At 38.3% G+C, this 23,289-nt stretch overlaps 1 protein-coding gene across 1 annotated transcript in view; it reads right to left on the bottom strand.

Annotated features, from left to right (window-relative positions):
* Positions 1-20,718, bottom strand: part of LOC122647492 — a 34,173-nt gene extending 13,455 nt beyond the window's left edge. Inside the window, exons 1-4 of the mRNA XM_043840880.1 lie at positions 20,440-20,718; positions 16,476-16,670; positions 15,889-16,005; positions 14,665-14,814 (exon numbers count right to left, since the gene is read on the bottom strand). Coding sequence (XP_043696815.1) covers positions 14,665-14,814; positions 15,889-16,005; positions 16,476-16,670; positions 20,440-20,652 — 675 coding nt within the window. The 5' untranslated portion in view covers positions 20,653-20,718. The remainder of the gene's footprint in view (positions 1-14,664; positions 14,815-15,888; positions 16,006-16,475; positions 16,671-20,439) is intronic.
* Between the last annotated feature and the right edge of the window lie 2,571 nt (positions 20,719-23,289).

Below are 23,289 nucleotides of genomic sequence, written 5' to 3'. Positions count from 1 at the left end.
GCATATCAATGATTTAGTTGCTGCCCCCCTCCCTTTCTACCTTTTTTTACTAAAAAAATTCTGTTCGAAATCTGCTGGAGCCATACCTGCGATATTGGAGCTGTCCAGAATTTTTGGAGATCTGATTTCTACCTAATGAAGACTGATCCTCCATTGTTGGAGCCCCCTATGCAGCCTTTTCCAGCACTCTTCTACCCTATTCCATAGTCTTCCTTCCCTTTCTTTCTTTCTCTCCATCTTTTATTAACTTTTCCAGCCTCCATACCCAAATCGATCTCAACTTGTCAGGGTTTTGATAAAAACCCTGACTCCAATCAATTTTGGGGTTTCCCTTTTCAGATGCAGCCATAGTTATCAAGGCGTCTAGGCGGTTTTAGAGGGTCTAGGCGGTTGGACGCTTTAGTGTGTAACAGAAAGGCGAGCGCCTTGGACACCAAGGCGTCGCCTAGGCGCTACCTTAAGCGCCTTGGGACGCCTTTTCTTCTGGGCGGTCGCCTTAGACCCTTTTTTTGGTTTACTTTTGTTTTTTAATTTTTTTTATGTTTTAATAATATATTCTAATTGGAAATCTCATTGGGGGTGTATTTTTAGTTCCATGCTCTGAGAAGCATGGAATCATAAGTAAAAAGTTAAAACTTAAAATAAATAAAAAAACAAAACCTAAAAAGTAACTTATCAAATCGAATTCCTTCACATTCCAAAATCGAAAGAACAAAAAAAACGAAAGAGAAGAAGCAGCGGCAGCGGCAGCGGCAGCGGCGCGGCGACCTTGAGACTTCCTTTGAGGCTTCCCTGAGTTCTCTCTCAGTCCTCAGTCCTTCAACCCCTTTATTTCCGAGTTGCGACATCTCAATATCTCATTCTCAATCTCCAGAGAAAAGAAGCAGCGGCAGCGGCGACTTGCCGGAGTTGCAGGCTTGCAGCGGCAACTTGAGAGTTGAGACTTCATCACTTCTCTCTCAGTCCTCAGTCCATCAAGGTTTCTAAAATCTGTGTTCATTCCGACATCTCATTCTCCATCTCCACCCCCACCGGTTTCCGGCGACATTCCCTGCCTCCACCGGTACGTATTGTAATTTTGTGCACTTATGCATTCTTTTTTTTTCTTCTTCTTCTAATATCCAAAGTCCAAACCCTTTTCTTCTAACCACATCTTTCTATTTCTTCCTTTTGCAGCGGAAACCAGCTGTCTTCCTTTACTCCGGCAACAAATTCTGGCCAGCACCGTTGTAAGTCAGTAAGTGTTTTGATTTTTTTTTATTTTTTATTTCAGTTCTTCTCTTTTGATTTCAGTTCTTCGTACTCCCTTTCTTCTGGTCTATTTTGTTAATGATTAAAGATAAGGTGTTGAATCTGCTGTTTCGTTGCCCATATCTGTTCTGAATCTGCTGTTTCGTTGCCCATAATTTTTCTTTGAAAAGATAAGGTGCTCCTACACCTGACTTGTATATTTATTCCTTCAATCACCAGAAGCACCTTTTTGCTTCATCCATCCCTTCGGCCCTTCCTAATTCTATTGGCAATATCCTCTTTAATTTCCTCACACTGTGGATGATTGAATGAAATAAAGAAAATGGGTTCTTGGGGCATCTCTTGGTCATTTATGCAATTAATTTTCAGGATGCATGTGCAAATAGTTTGGATAAAAGTTCTAATGCTAATACAAACATGAAAGGAACAGATATTTTGTTCATAAATATACAAGTCAGCTGTAATTTTTCTCCCCTTCTCCAACCATGCTTTCGGATGTCATAAGATTCATATTTCTTAATTAAACCTTTTGCATAAAAAAGGTGCCAATGTTTGTGCTGTTGTAGTACTTCTAGTCTTCTATTAGAGTATTAGTTCTATATTTTTAATTTTTTTTCTATTTTCTATCATTGTAGACAACTAGACATCAGCTCTTTATACATGGCCAATGTTGATGGTAGTAGTGGGGCTAAAAATATAAGTACAGCGGGATCAGGGATTGATCCAAGCAAGGATCCAAAAAGGAAGGCTAAGTCTAATGATCCTGGGTGGAAGTATGGATACTGGCCTAATTTAGAAGACAAGAATTGTGTCAAGTGTATCCTTTGTGGGGTGGATACCAAGGGAGGAATAAAAAGATTGAAGCAACACTTGGTTGGTGGCTATGGAGATGTAGCCAAGTGCACAAAGACAACTGCAGCAATTGCTACAGAGATGAGAGAAGCAATCTTGAAAAACAAGAAGAGGAGGATGGAAAATTTGGATGATTTGGATGTTGGTAGTGAAGATTTACCTGAAGAGGGGGCCAAGGGGCTGAAGAAGGGCATGTAGAGTCAGATTTGGGGGGGGGGGGGGGCTCAAGCCGCTCAAGCCTTATTCCAAGCTCTGGAACAACTTCAAAAAAAAGAAAAAGTTGTCATTCGGACCATAGTCAAACAACAAGTAAGGGGTCCCATGGATGCTCATGTCAAGAGGCGGACTCCTGAAGAGGTTGTTGCAGAAAGGCACGGTAAAGGTCCCCAACAAACTACAATGGAGAACCGTATGAGATCAGAGGAGGAAAGAGATAAACTTCGTTCTTACTTTGCAAGGTGGGCTTATGAAAGCGGTGTTCCATTCAATGCCTTGAGGCTAAGGAGCTTTGAGGAGTTGGTTGAGGCAATTAGACGGTATGGGCTAGGTTTCAAGCCCCCTTCATTTCATGATTATAAGGTTCCTCTATTGAAGTCTGAGAAGGAGAAAATTGATGAAATAAAAAAAAAACACACACAATCTCTTGGAAGAAAGAGTGCACTCTCATGTCTGATGGGTGGACAGACAAGAAAGGAAGGCACTTAATTAATTTTCTTGTCAACAGTACAGAGGGGACATTCTTTTTGGGGGTCTGTGGATGCATCAAGTCAAATACAAGATGCGAAAATGTTATTTGAGCTCCTTGATAGTAAGGTTGAGGAGATTGGAGAGGAGAATGTGGTTCAAGTGGTCACTGATAATGCTTCCAATTATGTTGCTGCTGGAAGGTTATTAATGGAGAAAAGAAAGAAGTTGTATTGGACTCCATGTGAGCTCATTGCCTAGACCTTATGATGGAGGAGATAGGCAATATAAAAACATATAAGTCTGTGATATTGAAGGGGAGAAAAATTACAAGCTTCATCTATAGGCATACTCGCCTTCTTGAAGCTATGAGGGTACGTACAAGAGAAGCAGACTTAGTGAGGGCTGGAGCAACCAGATTTGCATCTTCATTTTTAACACTTCAGAGCTTATTGAAACATAAGGATAATTTGAGGAAATTATTTCTTTCTGATCACTGGGACAATTCTAAGTTGTCACATACAGAGGCAGGGAAGCAAATTGTTGAAATAATTCTTTCCACACCTTTCTGGAATGGTGTGCAAGATTGCTTGAGAGCATCATTGCCTCTTATTCAAGTATTGAGGATAGTAGATGGAGATGAGAGGCCTGCATTGCCTGAAGTATATATTGCAATGGAAGAGGCAAAGAAGAACATAAAATCAAATTTTAAGGGCATAGAAAGAAAATGGAAGAAGATCATAAAAATTATTGATAGGCGTTGGACAAGTCAGATGGAGCGACCAATATATTTGGCTGTATTTCTCCTCAATCCAAGCAAGTACTTTAGTGCAATTGAGAAGGAATCAGATGAATCTATAGTCAACTCCTTGATGCATAAAGCAAATGATGCCTTTAATGATATTCTTTCAAGGATGGTGCCTGATACAACCTTGCAAGACAAGATCAGTGCACAATCTGTTGCTTATACTGGAAGTAATGGAAGTTTTGCAAAGGAGATGGCAATTAGACAAAGGGACAAGTTGAATCCTAGTAAGTAATTTTCTTTTTAATTTATATTGTTTAGTTGTTTCACTTGTTTGTACTTTGTATTTTGCATGTTGATTTTAATTTAATCTATATTTTTTCTTATATATATATTTATAGTCGTTTGGTGGGAAAAACATGGAAGCTCTACACCTGAGCTTACAAAGCTTGCAAGGCGCTTACTTGGCCTTTGTTGCTCATCCTTTGGTTGTGAGCGCAATTGAAGCATATTTGAGTTTGTGAGTAACTGAGTACTTTAGTACTAAGTTAATTTTAATTTTAATTTTTTGTTTTTTTTGTAGTTTTATGAAAGAATGATTTAAGGAATAAAAGTGATATTTGTATATTGTTAATTGTTCTTCAGATTCACACCAAGAAGAGGAATAGGTTAGAGCATCAACGTTTAAATGATCCTGTCTACATCCAGTTTAATCGCCGTCTTCAAGTAAGGTTCCAAGAGAAAAGGGAACAATCCAGAAATTCTAATCCACTGGTGCTTGATGATCTAGATTGGAGTAGTGAGTGGATGACTGGCGTATCAGATGATGAATTAGTTCATTCTCGGGATGATCTCACTTGGAGAACTATATCAACAGTTTCTGGAGCATCTTCATCGTTTCATGGCACCAATAGAGCAAGGAGGTCTGGACCATCAACCAGTGGAGCGGCTCCAGCATTAGCCTCTTATTCACGGCGCAATAGGGTCTGTGAGGAGTCTTCAGATGACGAACTGGAGTTCGGGTTGGAGTTAGAGCAAGAGGATGTGCGTGATGATGAAGATGTTGAGGATGATTTTGGCATACAAAGTAATGTTGTGGGCAATGAACAGGAGGAAGAAGATGATTTGAATATACTTAATTGGGAGTAAAATTTGAAGTAGTGAAGTACTTGTTAAACAATTTGTATTGGAATTTGGATGGTTTTTTTTAGACTTTTCTTCACTTTAAGTATTTGAATGTTTAAGCTTTAATGATTACTTAATTTTGGCATTTTACTATTTTAGGTTATTTTATGTTTTCTTTTATTGAGTATTGATTGACAGGGTCACATGAGTAGAAATATAGTAGATGACCTTAGGGCCTACTGCCTAAGCACTCATTTTGGCATCATAGAGGTAAGTATAATAATTTACCAACCCTTTATGCTTTATATTTAATAATTTATAATGTTATTTCATACTTTCATATTTATATGCTATATTGCTATGATAATATGATGAACTTAGTTTGTTAATTTGTTTTTTTGGATGAATATCTTGCATTGGTTTGACTCTTTAATATTTATTTGGCAAAGAAGTAGAATTATATAATTTTTAATATGCTATTTGTGCCAAATAAAATGGTTATATAAAAAAAAGAACACTAGAACGCCTTGTTCGCCAAGGCGACGCCTTGCGGCCACCCTATCGCCAAGGCGCTTAGGAAGGCTCTCAAACGCCGTGGTCGCCTTGCCGCCTTGATAACTATGGATGCAACTGATTTTTTAGGGGTGATTCCCTACTACTACAAGCCTTAATCGACCTAAGTTTGGACACTTTCTGATGGTTGGATTTGGTTTTCCGACAAAACCTTCTCAACCTGCTATTTTTTGGTACCTATTAAAACCCTGACTCAAATCGACATTAGGGTTACAGGTTTCAGTTTTTGCTGATATTTTGAGGGATGATTACTCCAACTACAAGGACCTCTCGACCTCAGTCTTAGCCTCTTTCCAAGTGTTTGAAGACCCCTAACCCCAATCGATCCTCCTTTTAGGGGTTTTACAAAACCCAGACACATCGATTTTAGGGTTAGGGTTGACTGCTGCTGTTGGAGTTTTTTGGAGGTGTTTCTACCATCAAGAGGGACATTCTACTTCAACTATTCATGGCTTGAAGAAGTTATATTACACAAGATAGCTGCTGCCCTATTTTTCCTGCAATTTTTGGTGTTTCTCCCACTTGAATATCAACTCTCAATCACCAAGGAGATTGGTTATTTGAATTGGAGATCCATTCCCGCAGTTGTGGTCAGCATCTATTACCAGAAGACATCACCTTTGACAAGTCATCATCACTTTTGTTGAAGCCCCCTTCCCTACAATCGATCTTCACTTTCAGGGTTTTTTTACAAAACCCTGACTATAATCGATCTAAGGGTTAAGGCAGTCCACTCTTGCTGATTTTTTTAGGAGAGTTTTATAACCATCAGAGGAATATTCAACCCATATTTCAGCAACATTCATCAGTTCTTTTTGGCAAAAATTCAGGTTCATTCTTATGGCTCGGTTTCTCCAATTATCAACCTATTTTTTTTACTTGTTCCTATGTGGCCGGCTGCTTCAACTACCTATGGATCTTTCGGGTTCTTTATCTTATATTTGCTGGTTCTATTGAGCTTTACTACATCTATTGTTGGTTTTATTGATTGGCTTTTGTAAGCATGACTGGTTGACATTTTACTGCTGCTTTTATGTGGACTACTGCTGCCCTATTATTGAGACTGAGTATCCTACTATTGGAGATCGAATTTCTTTCATTATTGAAGACTCGTATCTACTACCCTAGAGATCAGCTTGTTTGGGATTACAATAGTGTGTTCAAAGGTTATTGGTTGCAACTACGAACCTATTCAGTTATGTGAAGCCTTTCTGGTTCATATCCAGCTCCCTTTGAGAGCTTGATCCTAGCATTGTTCATAAATTCAGATCTGATCCAAGTTTTTTGTTGAAGCTCTTACATCCATTGCTGTCCAAATATCTTCGTCAATTCTATTTAGCATGTGGGAGTTTATAGTTTGGAATTTTGCACACTAGTACTTCCTTGTGTGAAAGTCGATCAAGTTTTTACAGAATGGTACCTTCTCCTTCTACAAATTAGACCTGTTTTTTTTAATTCAAATCTGATCATTGGAGATTGGTATTTTGGAATTAGTTTGATCGATTGAAAGAAGATTGTAAATTACTGTGTTGCTTTGTCCATGGTTCATTATCCCACTGCTTCTTTTCACTTCACCACCTCCCAAACCATACCTTTGGCATATACCCATAACCACCTTGGAAGTTTATGGTATTCTCTAAATTGCCATTTCTTCCCTTTCCATTACCCTTGGCACCTTTTGGAAGATTCTGGAATATTATGTTTTTGCCCTATCACTTACATCATCTCTATTATGTCCAAGTGTACTACACGTGAGGGGGGGATTATGTACAATATACTACAGCCATTGCAGAAAGCAGAACTTGCAGGAACACTTAGTGCAAACCATAGAAGATCAGAGTTTTCACCATTGCCAATGGGTATCTACTTTGTTATTGGGGTGAGTTTGCCGTAAGGGGGAGATTGGTATTAAAGTATTGAAGATGTTTGGTGATTGCCTGCCTATATGAGGTTCTACAATTGGGTTGATTTTTACCGCTACTTGATCTATTCTACTGCTTGATTCATCTGCTCGCTACCCTAGTCACTTATCTTCAAGATTATCATTCAAAGATTCATCACTGGACAGCAATAAAAGATTGGTAAAAGCTGCCTTTTTTGGAAGACATTCCGGTCCCGGTTTGCTGATCAAGTCTGCCCAAGTTTTGAAGATCTATTTTTTCAAGTTCTTGAAGATTTATTTGGGAGCTGCATTCGTCTTGAAGCTGGATTCTGCTACAACTTATTTTTTCCCGTTTTGTTCAAGTTGGGCATTAGTACATTGTATGCGCCAACTTGAGGGGGAGTGTTAGCATTATTATGGAGTTCTTTTTTCTTTAGTTCAAGCTGGATTTTCTTTCTTTAATTCTTTGTATAATCCAGTTTGAGGGGGAGTGTTGGAATATGTACTCCAGAATACCGTGGGGGTATTCTGGTCCTTTTGGGGTAGTTTTTATGTTATTAAGTGTAAGTCGGCTATGTGGGTTTTAGTCCCACATCGCCTATTTTAGTCTCTTGTAACTTTCCCCTCTATTAATAGAGGGGCTTACCTATCAATTAATACAAGCAATTATTCTCTCATTCTCTCTTTTCTAGCCCACAATTCTGCCAACATCAACCAAATCACTGTTCATGTGAACAATGTTACATGAACAGTACTTCAACACTCCCCCTCAAGCTGGATTATACAAATAAGTAAAGAAAAAAGATCCAGCTTGAACTAAAAGGAAAAAAAAAAGAACTCCATAATAATGCAAACACTCCCCCTCAAGTTGGCGCATACAAGGTATCAATGCCCAACTTGAACAAAATGAGAAGAAACTAAGTTGCAGCAGAATCCAGTTTGACAGATGAATGTAGCTCCCAAACAAACCTTCAAGAACTTGAAATAATTGATCTTCAAAACCTGGACAGACATGATCAGCAAACCAGGACTAGAATTTCTTCCAAAAAAAGGCAACTTTTAACGATCTTCAATAGCTAACTAGTGATGAATCTCAGATTGTCATAATGACATAAAATTTTGAAGTTAAATAACTAGAGCAACAAATAGCGGAAACGAGCTGAATTAGGCAGCAGAAAAACACTATATCAACCCAACTGAAAGTCCTCAAATAGGCAACAACCAAATATCTTCAATACTCTTCAATACTTCAATCTCCCCCTTACGGCAAACTCAACCCAATAACGAAGGATACCCAATGGCAATGGTGGAGAAAACTGATCTTCTATGTTTTGCACCAATGTTCCTGCAAGTTTTGCGTTCTGCAATGTTTGCAGGTGTATTGTACATAATCCCCCCCTCACGTGTAGTAGTACACATGGACAAATAACGGAGATTATGTCAGAGATAGTGCAAAAGTATAAACTTTCAGAATTCTCCAAAGGTGCTATGGGTATGAAAAAAGGAAGGAATGGCAAAATTGTAATTTACTAGAAGTTTCCAAAGGTGTTATGGATAAATACCAAAGGTATGGGCTATGAAGGGAATTAGAATTATTGAAAGATAACGATGTTGAAAAAAAAGGATGGCATGGCTGTAAGTTGGTGGAAATCCACTTTTAAATACAATCCAAGCCAAAGGGCACTCTGGTAATAAACCAGAATTTGCAAGGGGTCAATTTGGTAGTTAAAGAGGCAATGGGATATGATGGCAATTAAAATTATTGTAAGGGGACAAACTAGGAAGGGACAATAACTAAGGGATATGTTTGAATTAAGGATAAAAGGAGGGGCATATATGGAATCACAGAAATTAGATAAAGACATGTAAGGGGGAGTCATCTCCTACCTCTTGATAGACAGGAGAAGGCAGAGAACTGGAACCAGCGTATATCGAGAGACCTTCTCCATTCGACCGCCAATCACCCTGAAATTTTGGGTGGAGAATCGCAACACAATGCCATCTTGAATGCAAGCAACAAAAAGTTGAATAACAAAGGTAAGGTTGAACAAAAAATTCTTGAAACCAGATAAAGCGGTAGTTATGGTTTCAAGTCTGATTTCAAGGACATATCTCACAACTCCCTTTGAGTTTCAACCTAAAACTCAGTATACTGGGTCGCCTCCAAGAGAGGTAATGGTACCCCAAGCCGCGGGAAAAAAGAAGATGCAACTAACAGGATCAACTCGATTCTGTTGATCGACTATTACTGCCACAAACAGAGCACAGTAAAATTGCTGATTTAGCAGCAAATCGAGTAATGACAGCAGATCAGCAAATAGCAGCAATCCATAGAAGGAAATAAATCGTAACTTGCAATAGCTAAATAGTAGAGGAATAGAGCAACATATACATATCGATGGAGCACAACATTAGTTCTTCAGCAGAAATTAATAGCAGCCAGATTCAGTAATAGATGCACACCCAACTTCAGGTATGGTCTTCAGACACTATTTCAGCTGTCATCGAAACCAGTATATGAAACCCTAGTTCCTCTTCTTCCTCTATGAACTAGGGTTTCCTTCTTCAAACCAGAATTTAAAATTGACTCTCAAAATAGCAATCTTGTAGAGAATCAGTCACTGGTAACCTAGCTCTGATACCATGTTAGAGAATATAGATGAAGAAAACCAAAACCGAGAATGGAGGAAGAAGAGAGAAAGAGAAGAAGATGGGGAAGAGGAGACAACTGTTCAACTTATCAGTCTCCCTCATAATGCTTGTATTTATAATCTCAAATTACAATAGAAAGGGGAACTCCTAATCAAATTAGGACTTCCTAATCATGATAGGATTCCTAGTTACAATAGGAAAAGAACTAGAACTAACAATTCAAACTGAAACTAAGACTAACAACTCACAGTAGAATTAGGACTTGACATAATTAGAAACTAGGATTCCAACTAGGACTAGGAAAATAGAAGATACACATATCAACCAAATCACTGTTCACGTGAGCAGTGTCACATGAACAGTACTTCAACAGAAACTAAAGGAACAAGGAACTTAGCTCTACTATAGTGGTCAAGGTGGAGGTTGACACAAAAGTTCCACAGGACTTACGAAAATTCCCTTCACAGCAGAGATTGATTTTGAGGTGGAGCAAATCAAATTCGTGATTCCACCCAAGTTCTTCGAGGACAAAGGACCATGTCTTGAGGACTTCATCCCTAGCTACTGCAATCTGCCAGTGTACTTGTATGGGCTGAAATTGGACATTCACCATATGCAATTGATTCATCAACTTAACAAAACTCAAAGACAAGTTTCTTTAAGCCAGGAAGAGTTGATGCAGGTCTTAAGCAGCATTGCACAGGGATAAGGGCGAAGTGTCCCACGAAACTGGTTCTAGTTCAAACTAGAACTAGCTGACTGCATGGACAGCTTTGGACAAGTTTTGGTTATTACTTGGTGGGGCCAATTTGCTAAAAAATCTTCTAGAAGATGTTGATAAGTTTAGCTTCCATTTTGTGGCCAGTTTCTATTTTTATATTAGCTAATTAGTGGTTAGTCAATAGCTTCTAGGAGTTATTATTTTGGTTCTTTATTTTTATGTAGTAGTTAGTAGATTTCTTTTCCACAAGAGTTACTTATTATTCAGCTTCCTGTCAGTCAAGTCTCTCCTACATTGCTACCCAAAAAAAACTCTCTTACATAAAGAGAGTTACTAAATATGTACTCATGCTTCAAAATTTATAAACACAAGTAGGATAAATCATGCCCCACGATTTGGGCATTAAACATTGTGTGTTCTCCCATGAGATGCAAGCTACTGTGGTGATTCAGTAGCAAACCCAAGGCCGTGAAGCCTTGGTTGGGTAGTGGTGAAGCCCTGGTCATATCCCCTTTCTTCCCTTCCATTTATTCTCAGTTTCAGCAAGCTATACAAGGTATGCGCAGGTCGGTGGGTGACTACCTAGGTATTCTGGAACTCTAATTTTGTGGGTGAGATTCTACGATTATTACTTCCATTCCAATTGACTTAGTTCAGTTATTACACACTCCATATTCTGCCAGCTCTATTTCTCAGTCTCAGTCCCTGCAATAGTAATTTCTGTCCACTTATGATCTCAGACTTCCATTAAAGATTCCAGCCAATACAGCTGTTGGTTCAAGCCCAAATTTTTATATGTTGTTCCCCCTTATTGGGACTACACTTATCTAGGATTGCAGATTCATCAGAACAGAAACTTGGGAGTTATCCTTGTTTTAGAAACTTACTATGTGCTGTTTTCCTTGAGTTTCTATTTCTGTCCACCGTCGTTACTCACCATCTGACCTTTGATTTCCTACGATATTTTAGCCACAAGTAAAGCAAGTATATGCCAGCCTTTGAAGTTTTTCAGCCTCATCGGTTGGCAGGTTCTTTAGTTAGTGGAACGCATCAGGCGCCTAAACGACTAGGTGATGCCTTGACAATTATGATAAGCACAGTATGCTTGCATGTAAACCAGGCTCAGGCTGGGCAAGGCTCCACCCAAGGACTAAAATTTAACCCAGCCTGGCCCAACCTCCGGTTTGGATCTTTCAACCCTAGGCCAGCTCTGGGATGAAATTACAAGCCCAAGAACCCCCCCCTCCCCCCAAAAAAATAACAAAGGGCAGGCCAAGCTTGGGCTCCAGTTGACCCAATAATGTAGTCCTAGGTAGGAAAAGTGCCACTAGGAACCAGGGTAATAGGGTTATGTAATAGGGTTGGCCGAATGGGACAGATTTGGTTAATTAGGGCAAAATTTAGGGTTAGGGTTGGTTAATGATATTGGGGTTTATAGGGTTTTAACATGCAGGTTTAGGAGGTCTTAATAATATAGAGAAGTTAGGTTTTGGAGAGGTTTTAAAATTCTGCAGTTGGGCAGAATCGGGTTGCAGGTTTTTAGGGTTTAATGGAGTGAGGGGATGGAGGGGTTAGAGTGGATACTATAGGCTAGGGTTGAGGTCAAGTGAGGGGATGATGTGGGGACTGTGAGCTGGAAGTAGGGTTCGAAGGTGAGGGCTAAATCTGGAACTATAAGTGAGTCCTAGTTGGGGTAGGAGTTGCAGGTTTAATGGAGAATTAGGGTTTGATGGATGGAGGGGACTGTGGATTAGGTCTAAGGGAAGATGAAGGATGATAGAAGAAGGTTTAAAATAAGAAAACAGGTTCAAACTCACTGTATTGCAGGACAATGGCAGCAGCTTGATGATTTGAAAAAGCCTCCCGATCTCCACAATGCAAGGAGTCGCAGGAGTCCACCTACCCTTTACCACCTTGAAATCCACAAGGATATACACTCACAAAGAGCAGCAGCAATGGCAGCAAGCATAAAGCTAATTTTTATTAATCAAATTCGTATCTAATGTTGGCCTCCCTTACAAACTTATATAGAAGACTCAAAAATAGACTTAGACACTAAAAAAGAATGGTCTAACCCTATCCCTAACCTATTAGGTAACTTAAACTGACTAGGAAACTAGAATACTAAAGGAAATAGACTCAAAACATGGCTGGACTTAGAGTCCTAATCCAACCCAACTACATCACATGACCACTTAACCAAGTCACATGATCACTTAAATTGAACCAATTGGATGCAACCAATTTGAACCAGTTCAATTAAAAAACATAAAAATAAACTAAGTATTGGGCTAATCCCGTATGCAACCTATATACCCCTAGTTTAGGCTCATAAAAGTGGCCTATTACATAGAAAACCCTTGGGATGAAAGGCCCAACATATATATATCCCAACCCTAGACTTATTTCTAAAGAAATAAGCCCTATTTGGTGATGAATCTGCATCACCCAACACAAGTTGCTTCTTACAGAAAAATGACTAAGTTACTAAGAACCCGCTCTAAGACTAAATTTCTAGTCTGAGCATAAGATTTGAAGTTACTAACAAGAAGTAATGAAGAAAAAAAAGGAAAAAACAGAATTATGAAAGAGAGCAGTAGAAAAATAAAGAGCCAGTAGGAAACCAAACCAGCAATATCCCCTGGCCACTACCTCAGTTATCAGTAATAAGGAGAAATCACCCAGGATTCTTACTCCAAACCGATAGCAATAACCTAAGGCTTATTTTTTCATTAACTCAACAAAAATAAGGTTTGATTAAAGCCGCTATATATAGACTACCCTTCACAAAAACGAGATTAGACTTGGACCCTAATATGAACCTAACTACAATATAGCAACTCCCATGAGTGCCAATCCTTTCCATAATTAAATAAAACTACTAATAAAAATAGACTAGAAATAAAACTTCTAATACAGCTAGACTTCTTAAATAAAAAATCCATCATTGACTGACACCTAATCAGTAAAGTGGTCAATTCAGAATCACACTATCTTAGTCTCGTTGGATATGTCAATGACCTTTCAAACACCACCAACGTTATGCAAAACAGAGAAATTTTGACATCCATAAATAAGCTCCTAGAAACTCTATCAATAATCGAGCTGGATCTTGTGTATCATAAGGGATTTGCCTTTTCTATTGATTCCTACGGATTGGATCCAAAAAAATTCTTGAATGAGGTATTCAACGACAGGGATGAATCGAAAAAGAAATCTTTATTGATTCTAACTCCTATTTTTTATGGAGAATGAATCTTTTTATCGAAAGATAAAAAAAAAAAAATTGGCTCGGATCTCCTGCAGTAATGATTTGGAAGGTCCAAAACCAAAAAGAGTGGTATTTGCTAGCAACAACATAATGGAGGCAGTCAATCAATATAGATTGATCCGTTAGATTTCAATATCAAAAAAGATATTTTGAATGATTTAAATCAGAGACATTTATCAATGATTCCTCTTAAGTGTGTTCATTTTATTTATGTTTGTTCCTGAAGTAGAAAGAGTTCCATCTGTTTCTGAATAGCTTCCTTAATCTGATTCAAATCCAATGGTGAGGGAAATAGCCAATCTCCTCTAATTGAATATATGGCCTCAAATAATGTGGAGTGAGGAAACAGGATTCACGTAGTCAAGTTCTTCCTTTTTCTTTTTTTTTCGGTGTTCTCTTTTGTTTTTGTTTTTTTTGGAAGAGCTATCTTATTAATGGCAGTTCTTCAAAGGATGTAGTATTCCCAATCCATGAACAATGAATAGTTGGAGGCTTGGAGGCTGGAGCACATATGAGAAAAATGCAGTTCTTGGGCCTTGAATCTCACATTAAGTCTCTGATTTCTGAATTGAACTAGTAAGATTCACTCAAGGAATCATTCAGCCAGCCCTTTTTTCAGAGGGGGGAGGATGCAGGCAGTTGATTTTTTATTAACTCAGAAGGGAAACTTAATCCTCTCAGCCAAATTATATGCCACTCAGCAGATTTTGAAAATCCAATGTCATAAAAATTTGTAGCAGTCTAAAGAAAACAGCCCAAAAGCTATTTTTTACGCATCTAGCAGTTCCAGGGGTTTCCAATGAGAAAATGTTAGAACTCTTGCAATCCATGCAAATATGAAGCATGAGATATGCAACAGCAATCCACGCAAGCTTGTAAAGAGCACAAGAACAAAAATGGGAAATTACCTTAGACAATAATTCCTGACTTTCTGGAGGTTGCATTTTCAGACTTTGAGGCAATATTACAGTAAGTAGTTCTGGTTTCTCAGCTCTTAAGGCACCTCTAATGACAGCTGCATTTGTCCCAGACGCTCCTGATGTATAAATATGATTTTTCTGTAAAATAAATCCAGGTTTTAGAAATCTTGAGACCTTAACTTGAAAATCTAAGATACTATTCCACAGGTAAGCAAGTACACACAAGGTGCCGACTAAAGCATTTTCCAGTTCATAAAGTTGTATAATGTTTTTTACATTGGTCCAGTGTAGAGAAGCTTGTCTAGATATTCCACCTAGTTCTACCATGTCGCAGGATGTTGTGGAATTCTGATCGTTGGATAGTTAAGGTAATGTCTTGATTGGTCATTTGTCAAAGTTCAGCCAAATTCTATCATATAGCCGCTCATGTATTGCATGCATCCTTCTGTAGTCATGCACCCTCTTGGTAGCCCTGGATTTTCAAAAAATTATCTTGCCACTTAACTTGTTCCTTTTTGGTTGAAACTTGACACGTGAGACAAGGACCTTGGGGTCCATCGAATACCTGCCCACAAACTTTGGGCCCTACCTAACATGCCAGATGGCTCAAAAATGTGTGTCACAAAGAGAGAAGCTTATCCAAATGGATGTGGAGCCAAGTTAATAGTCACTCTTAATGGGTTTTGATTCCAAATTTTAACTCCATTAATGGTTAAGCACTGCACCTTTCTCCCTTCAGAATTTGCACAAAGGAGATGTGTAGGAACACAAATTGGGCTATGTGTTTTCTGAAGGCCAAAAAAGATGACTATCACAACCACACAGTTTTTTCCACATAATCAAGTTTATTGAATGCTTGGTAACATCAATCATCCAACAATCAGTAGATCATGTACCTTAACAATATTCACTTATTAGTTACATTGTATGCATAGCGGAGTGGGTGCCCATATCCAGGATGGATATGATATGTCAAACTTGGCAACTCTAACTCTTATAAAAAGAAGACTTAAAGACTTGGCTATACAAATTTGTTTTATTTTAAATAATTCAAAATTATTCTCATAGCAGATAAATAATTCAAAAAGTTTTGTCAAAAAACCAGAATATTTTTATATTTCTGTTTATGTACCCAAGTTCTCCTGAGGGATAAATAGGATTTCTTATTTGATACATATATGATTTAAGACTTCTTAAGTTACAGAATCATACAGTTATAACCATTGCATAACTGAGGATCTCAATAAGTTCTTGGTGCATAAAACCCATATTCCGCGTCCCAAAGAAGCCAATTGCTCTTGGCCCCTGTTGTTGAATGGCCAGTAGCTCCTGCAAAAATTAGAGGAGAGTAAAAAAATCATAATTAAAAAGAAAAAGAAAAAAGTGACTATGAATAGTATTTCAGAATCTCAATATAATGGAAAATTGGAAAGGACAAACAAGGTTTCCATCCTCTTTTTCTGGGTTGGCAAATTTCCTGAACGCCAAGCGATAATGACATTTGTTTCAGCAAAGTCGGCACAAAATAGACATCCTCTGTGGGACATATCCTGCTAATGTCATTACGTATATGACAGTAGGGGCTAGGCTTCGTCCCTTCATCATAATGTGAACATAATCCGAAAAAATAAAAAGAAAACCTCACAAAATGATTAATTTTGCTAATTACGATTCCCTCATCCATGAAAAATGAAATACCAAAAAATTTTAAAAAAAAAACCCATACCCTAGTCAAGTTTAGATTTTGAAACATGGAATTCATTTTAGGATTAACGACTTTGGACCCAAAGAGAATGTACCTGAAGATAGTCAACATCAGTAGTAGGCTTGATCTCTGACATAAGCAATGAACCTGAGCCTTCAACAAGAGATTGAACTTGGGTAGGAACTTGCGTAGCTGTCTCTTCATCAGACTCAAACATGTTTACCATGTTTTCCCCTTCACTCCTCCAGCTACCCATATCTTGATCTTCTCTTGAATACCCACAAAACCACTACAATGAACAAAACAACTCAGCCCTGCTAGTAAATCATCAGTGAGAACAAGCGAGAACAAAAATTGATTGTAATACATAATCAAAGGTCATACAAGAATTTTTCTTTTAAATTTACATAACTAATATAGTAAAAAATTTATAAGTATCAAAAAAGGATCCATAACAATAAACCAGATGCAACTCATGCATGTGGGACCTATAATTCATGGTTGTCAAGGCGGCAAGGTGACCCAAGGTGGTGGGGGGGTGCCTAAGTGCTTAGGCGACCAAGGCGCTCAAGTGTTATTTTTTAGTTCCTCTCTTTTCTAACATTATTTAGTATGTTACAATATATACCTTACAACATTATGCCACATCAAGTCATCAAATATCAACATAGAACTAGAAGACAGCAGAACTGAAGAAGCAAGCTATTGGAAGTTTGAAACAATCAAACATTACAGTTGGTTTATATTGTTCTAGGAATTGGTCATTGTCAGGTTATACCTAGTCTCACATTTGGTTTATACTGTTCTTAGAAAATATGATCTTATCTATAAGTAATTAAACTGCTCTCGACTTAGAGCAATGTTCTTGTTCTCCAAGAAGTTTGACTGGTCAAATGCTTTAATTTTTACATGAGACTTCTTGTATTAGGTAGAGCACAAAACCAGCTTTCCAACAAATCCAAGGTTGCTTAAATCTCATTTTTATTGAAGGAGTTATGTTCCGGTCAAACCTTATTTCGTGTAGCGAATGCTGTCAAAAACGGTATGAGTGAAAATATTTTTTTAAATATCAAAACAAATGAATATTTTATTGCTCTTTTAATTTTTAGCAATGTTTAACCATATTATGGTTTATGGAACTTTTTTAATTTGAGAAAAACCCCAACATTAGAAAATTTGAAAATTTCACCTACCGCCGAAAAAATTCAGTTTTTGTTCTTGAATTGGGGGGTTGACTTTTTATCCTTTTGGAATTTATTTTGTAATTGTTTTTATTGGATTCAAATAGGAGGGTATTTGCTTATTTATGATTAAGAGCCAAGGCATTTGTTAAGTGCTTGGCAGGAGAGATGAGAGAAAATAGGAAAGAAGGAGGGAGAATAGATAAAATAGGGGAAGAAAAGGTAACTAAGGATACTCAGAAACCAAATAAAGCTAGCTCATTCAAACCTGCTAATAAGGTAGTGATGCCTCTTGACCAACAAAAGAGGCCCTCCACCTATCGATTCTTGAGATGCTCAACCTTCCCCTAACTCCTTATTAGGTTAGGGAGCCGTATTTGAACTCAAGGGTTCCCACAATTCAAATCAGGGAACTGAGAACAACTTATTAAGGGATTTTGGAAAAGACGCACCAGTCATCCCAAACAGCTGATTTTCGAAATTCCCCTACTGACACTATCTCTTTTTTTTACTGACACTATCTCATTTAACTCCACAAATTAATAGATTACTACACCACCCTATTTATATAAATACACTAACTAATCATTAAAAAAATTAAACTAACTTTCCTAAATACTTGCACGTAACATTCCATCCTCCTTGAGTTTGGTCTTGTCTTCAAGATCACCCGTTGGAAATCAAATCCTCACATCAAGATCCTCCTTTGTTGCTTTCGCCAGTCTGGTATCATCACCAAGCGCCACTGGATCGCCTTCAACATGTTGCTCACCATCAATCAACTTTTTGCGGAAGTCTTCAAGCAAGGCTCTGAATACCAATTGTTTTACGTGCTTGGCAAGAGAGACGAGAGAAAATAGGAAAGGAGGGAGAATGGATAAAATAGGGGAAGAAAAGATAACTACGGATAATATGATAGGTTGGCCTTACGGGCAAAGCCATGACGCCTTGGCTTTACTGAGGAAGCCGGACCTCCTTTCTCAGAGAAAAAACATAGGAACCAATAACATTCAAAGTCTACTTTCCATTCCATCTCTTTCCTATTTAATAGGATTTAAAACAGTTACAAACACTTATAACCCCTTCAACTCACGTACAACACTACTAATACTATCTCATTTAACTCCACAAATTAATAGATAACTAAACCACCCTATTTATCTAAATACACTAATTACTCATTAAATAAATTAAACTAACTTCCCTAAATATTTGCACGTAACAGAGTTCAATACCACTAAGGTGCCAGCTGCCTAGGCCCCAGAAAATCTGCCTGAACTAATTCTTTTTTTTTTTCTTTTTTTGGGGGTGGGGAGGGGAGGTGGGTGCAAACAAGATCCAATCCAAGCATCACAAAACACGAATTAAAAACCCTATCCACAAGCATGAGTAACATTACTGAATGTTCAAAATGCCAATCAGTTGGAATATGACCACCTAAATCTAGCGAGAAGAGAGTCCCCAACAGCTAAGCTAGGATGTTCAATGAACTAATGTATCACCAAATTAGGACAGGTCATATAGGGTTCAGTTACATAAAATGCATCAACAAACTGGACAAATTTATAATTAGGAGTATAAAGGCCAGCTCAAACAAGAAAAAAATAGGTTAATACACTTATACACCTCCAAGAATTCTCTCCTCTTAGTGTAGAAATTAACTAATATCTACATTACATTGATATTGGTGCATATGCTGAAATCCTACACAAACAAGATATTTTTTTCCCCATTTAGTTTAAGCCCCACAAATGGATTCAAGGGCTCATCAATGTAGGATCTTTATGTTTAAATATTTCTATATTTGTTCCACGTCATATATAGGCATCATCACTTAGTCGATGATAAAAGCTCAGGGCTCGAAATGAGGATGTGGGATCAAATCTAACGGCAGCCAATTCATCAAAAAAATGCTTAAGGCTAAGGTACAATCAACTGTTCCCAGGATGGTAGACCCCGCAAAAGCAGCCCTTCACCGTGTTACGGCCTTTTAGCCAACTTTATTTCGTATATACTGATACAAAAAATTCTGTTTCCGAAAGGACAAATTATTCACATATATGTATGTCAGTTGGTCACTAAATGATCATTATTCTCTTAATTATAGTTCAGTGTGGTATAAAATTATTTAGATGGATTACAAAAAGAAGCCAAAATGATTTATATTTCTCTTTAAAGGTGAATGGGTAGTATTAGTAGAGTTTCAGCACTCGAGTAGTGGCACACCAGAACTAGGCATGTCCACCGTGTTAGTGCCAGAATCTACACATGTCAGGCATGGATGGCAGAGTCCTATCATCAAATTTTGTAGCCTAAAATTATGTTCTCATGCCCTTGGATGAATAGTACTTAGGTTGAAATAAATAAACTTAAATAGGGTTGTCTTCATAATCAACCTAACAATGCTAATCAGAAAAAAATGGCAAGATATCTTAAGAAATTAAAACAATTCAATCAAGAGGTCAATTATCCATAACTAAACACAATTGATCCAAGCAAACTTGTGGAAGGAAATAGGACAGACAAGCCTTCATCATAAATGTAAAAACAAAAGCACAATTCAGACTGCAGATGGGGATTGCAAATCCCAAAGTAAAGAAAATTTCAGATATATCTAATCGAAGAAACAACCCACGGTTCAACGAAAGAATATAACGTCAGAAACGAAGAAGTAAAGAGAACTAACAGGAACAATATCCCAAGTTCAAATCTTGAAACTACAACAAACAAAACCCCACTTCCGAAAAGCATTCTGATCCCAACCCACCTCCGCAATTGCATTATCCAACAGATACGATGGGAAACAAGAGAAGTTCAGCATTATCTGAACTGAAATTAAGTTAAACCAAAATAGGACACATGAGAGAAAAATTATACCATATTCGAGGTTCTGGAGTTTTGCGGGTATATCTTCACTCCGACCCATCTAGTGAACGAAGAAGAGGAAGAAATGGGAGAAAACTTGAAGGGCTCAAAGTTTGCGGATGAGAAATTAGGGTTGTCGGAGAAGATTTTTGAAGCTTTTGGAGGGAAATCTGAAGAACAGAAGGTCGTATTCACTGGCAGCAAAAGCTTTAGGGGAGTTGTCATTCTTCTCCCCCCTTGGTTTTTGGGCAGCTTTTCTCTTTTCTTAAAAAACTTTTTTTTAATAATTTTCAGAGAGTATGATTTGATAAAAGGTCCAGACTCCAGAGAAGATAATATAGATGACTGGGAAAGGAGATGAAGAAAGGTTGGACCCTTTTTTCCCTTTTTTTTGTGTGGGGATTTTTGAATCCGGATCAGCTATCCACATGGGGACGGATGGGGATAGATCCGTTCCGGACACCCATGGAGGGTTCAGATCTGTCCCCACCCATCCCCATGTGGTAGCAGATCTGAACTCGCCACACACATCTCAATGGCTGATTGGCACGCATCAGGATTTGTGCGGCACAGTCCAGTCGTTGGATGCTCCCGGGCACTCCCTGGGCAATGGGCTCCTTGGAGAGGAGCCGGATCCTTGCAGGTACATCTTAGACCCAACGAGCTTTTTTCGAAAGAGAAAATATTGAAGCAAAAGGCCAAAAAACCCGAGTTCAATAGTCCAACCGTTGGGCACTCCCTGGGCGCTAGGCTCCCTGGACGAGCTCTATCATGCTTGCACGCATCAAGCTCCTTCCTAGGGAGCCCAATGCCAAGGGAGTGCCTGGGGGCATCCAACGGTTGGCATGCATCGGGATGTGTACAACACAACCCAGGCGTTGGATGCCCCCTTGGGCACTCCCTAGGCATTGGGCTCCCTGGAGAGGAGTCGGATCTTGCCTGCACCTCCGCACATGTAATTATTATATTAAATTTTTGGGGAATAAAACTCTACCCGAACGTGCGGCTTGCTTAGCGACTATGCCTAGACACAGAACCGCCTTGGGGCGCCTAGAAAATCCACCTTTACATGGGAGCAAGGCAATCATTCCAGGTGCCCCAAGGCAGTTCTGTGTCTAGCTATGGTCGCCACGCTAAGTGTAGAACCAGGTAGCATTCTTTCTCCCTAAATTTTTAAAGAAAGAAAAATAATGATTTAAAAATATAATGTGGGGAGGTGTAGTGTACTCTTGCTCAAGAACTCTCTCCCTTTCTCTTTTAACCAACCTGGTTACAATAAACTATTGTAACCACTTTTCTTTGCCCTTAACATGTCACTTGCAATTACTATGGGTGAGGTCATTTTTTGCAATTTCTTGCCCCTTTTCTTCTCCTCCGCTTCTCTTTTGTTGCCCCTTTCTTTTGGTATACAAATTAGGACCCTTCCGTAACCTCCGCCATTGCTGCGAGTTCCACTGTGGTCCCAACTTCTCTGTTGCGCCCTTTCTTCCCTACTTTTCCAAGTCGAAGCCATCTTCAATATTGTCGTCAGTACTAGTGGTGATGGAAGTTTGGGTTGTTGCCGTTTGAAGTAGAAGAACATGATTGCAGTAATTGTTTCTGCCATGGAATCATGTGTCCAGTCTTCAAAACTTGCAACGACAGCAAGGTTTGTTTGGTAGTAGGTTGTCAGCAGTTTGCACTTGTTGATGGAACTCAATTGGGTAAAACGGCCACTTTATTCTTTCTGAGTTGAGCAGAGAGTAGATGTTTCAGATTTGTTAAAATAAAATACCATCCGCCCAAAAATTTGGGTCTCATAACGAAGGATCAACAGCATCGACTCAAACTAAGATAAAGAAAGAAAGGAAATTGGAAATATGAGGGATCACAGTAACCTGATTGAGTCCAGGCCCATTGCTGATATAATGAAATTACAATGATTTGGGCCCTAAATCTGCCAAAATTCAGTTTTCCAATTTCTTTCCCCATCCAAATCTCTGAGAGAATGTATTTACCGGTGAGAGAAATGTTGGTGACGCCAACATAAGTTTTAATGAAAGCATTGGTGGAGAGGATGAGTTAGACAAACTATGACAAAGATTTTGATCTTGGACTTGGGTTCTCCTATGGTTTCCTCAATGAGGAAGACGAAAATGAGACGATGGATTTGTTCATTGGGGGATGAAACATCCCCGAGAGAGCTGTATCATCATCTCATCTCAAGTTACTTCTGTTGCTTTCACGCAAGGACCAACAACTTTAGGGGAAAATTTTAAAAAGAAAAATTGATGAGGGATAAAGGTAACAAATTTACATCTTTAGCCTCTCTAGAAAATTGACACATCAGCTTACATGGGTAAAAGATGTATGGTTACAAGTTTTGTTTGTAACCTTCTTGGTTTCAAATAGGCACATCCTTCTCTTAATATTGATTTTTTTTTTTCTCTTTCCCATTTGTATATATGGGTCCCATGTGGAAGATACTTTTTCCATAACAACAATTGGTGTGGTGTACAGATTTCTCCCCACATGGGTTTCGTGGGGAACTCTCCCTCCTCTTTTTATTATGAATAAAGTTCACTTCCACCTGTAGTGAAGAGGGAATTTCTTAATTCACTTTTTTTTTTTTGTAGAAATTTCTTAATTCACTTTAGTTTCACAAAAATCTTTAAATGTGAACCATGCATTCATGTACGATATTGATCAAATATATAATAATATATATGAATTCTTATTTTGTATATTTACATAAAAGACTATATTACAAAGACTAATTTGTTTTCTACAAAATATACAATACAACCAAAGTACGAATTCTAATCTCACAGTTACAAATTGTATTTGAGAAGTGGTAATGTATTGAAAATCATAGTGTATCGT

This window comes from Telopea speciosissima, unplaced genomic scaffold (assembly GCF_018873765.1).
Source record: "Telopea speciosissima isolate NSW1024214 ecotype Mountain lineage unplaced genomic scaffold, Tspe_v1 Tspe_v1.0065, whole genome shotgun sequence".
In the NCBI taxonomy this organism is placed as follows: Eukaryota; Viridiplantae; Streptophyta; class Magnoliopsida; order Proteales; family Proteaceae; genus Telopea; species Telopea speciosissima.
The sequence above is the reverse complement of the archived record's forward strand: the minus strand, read 5'-3'. Positions and strand labels throughout refer to the sequence as shown.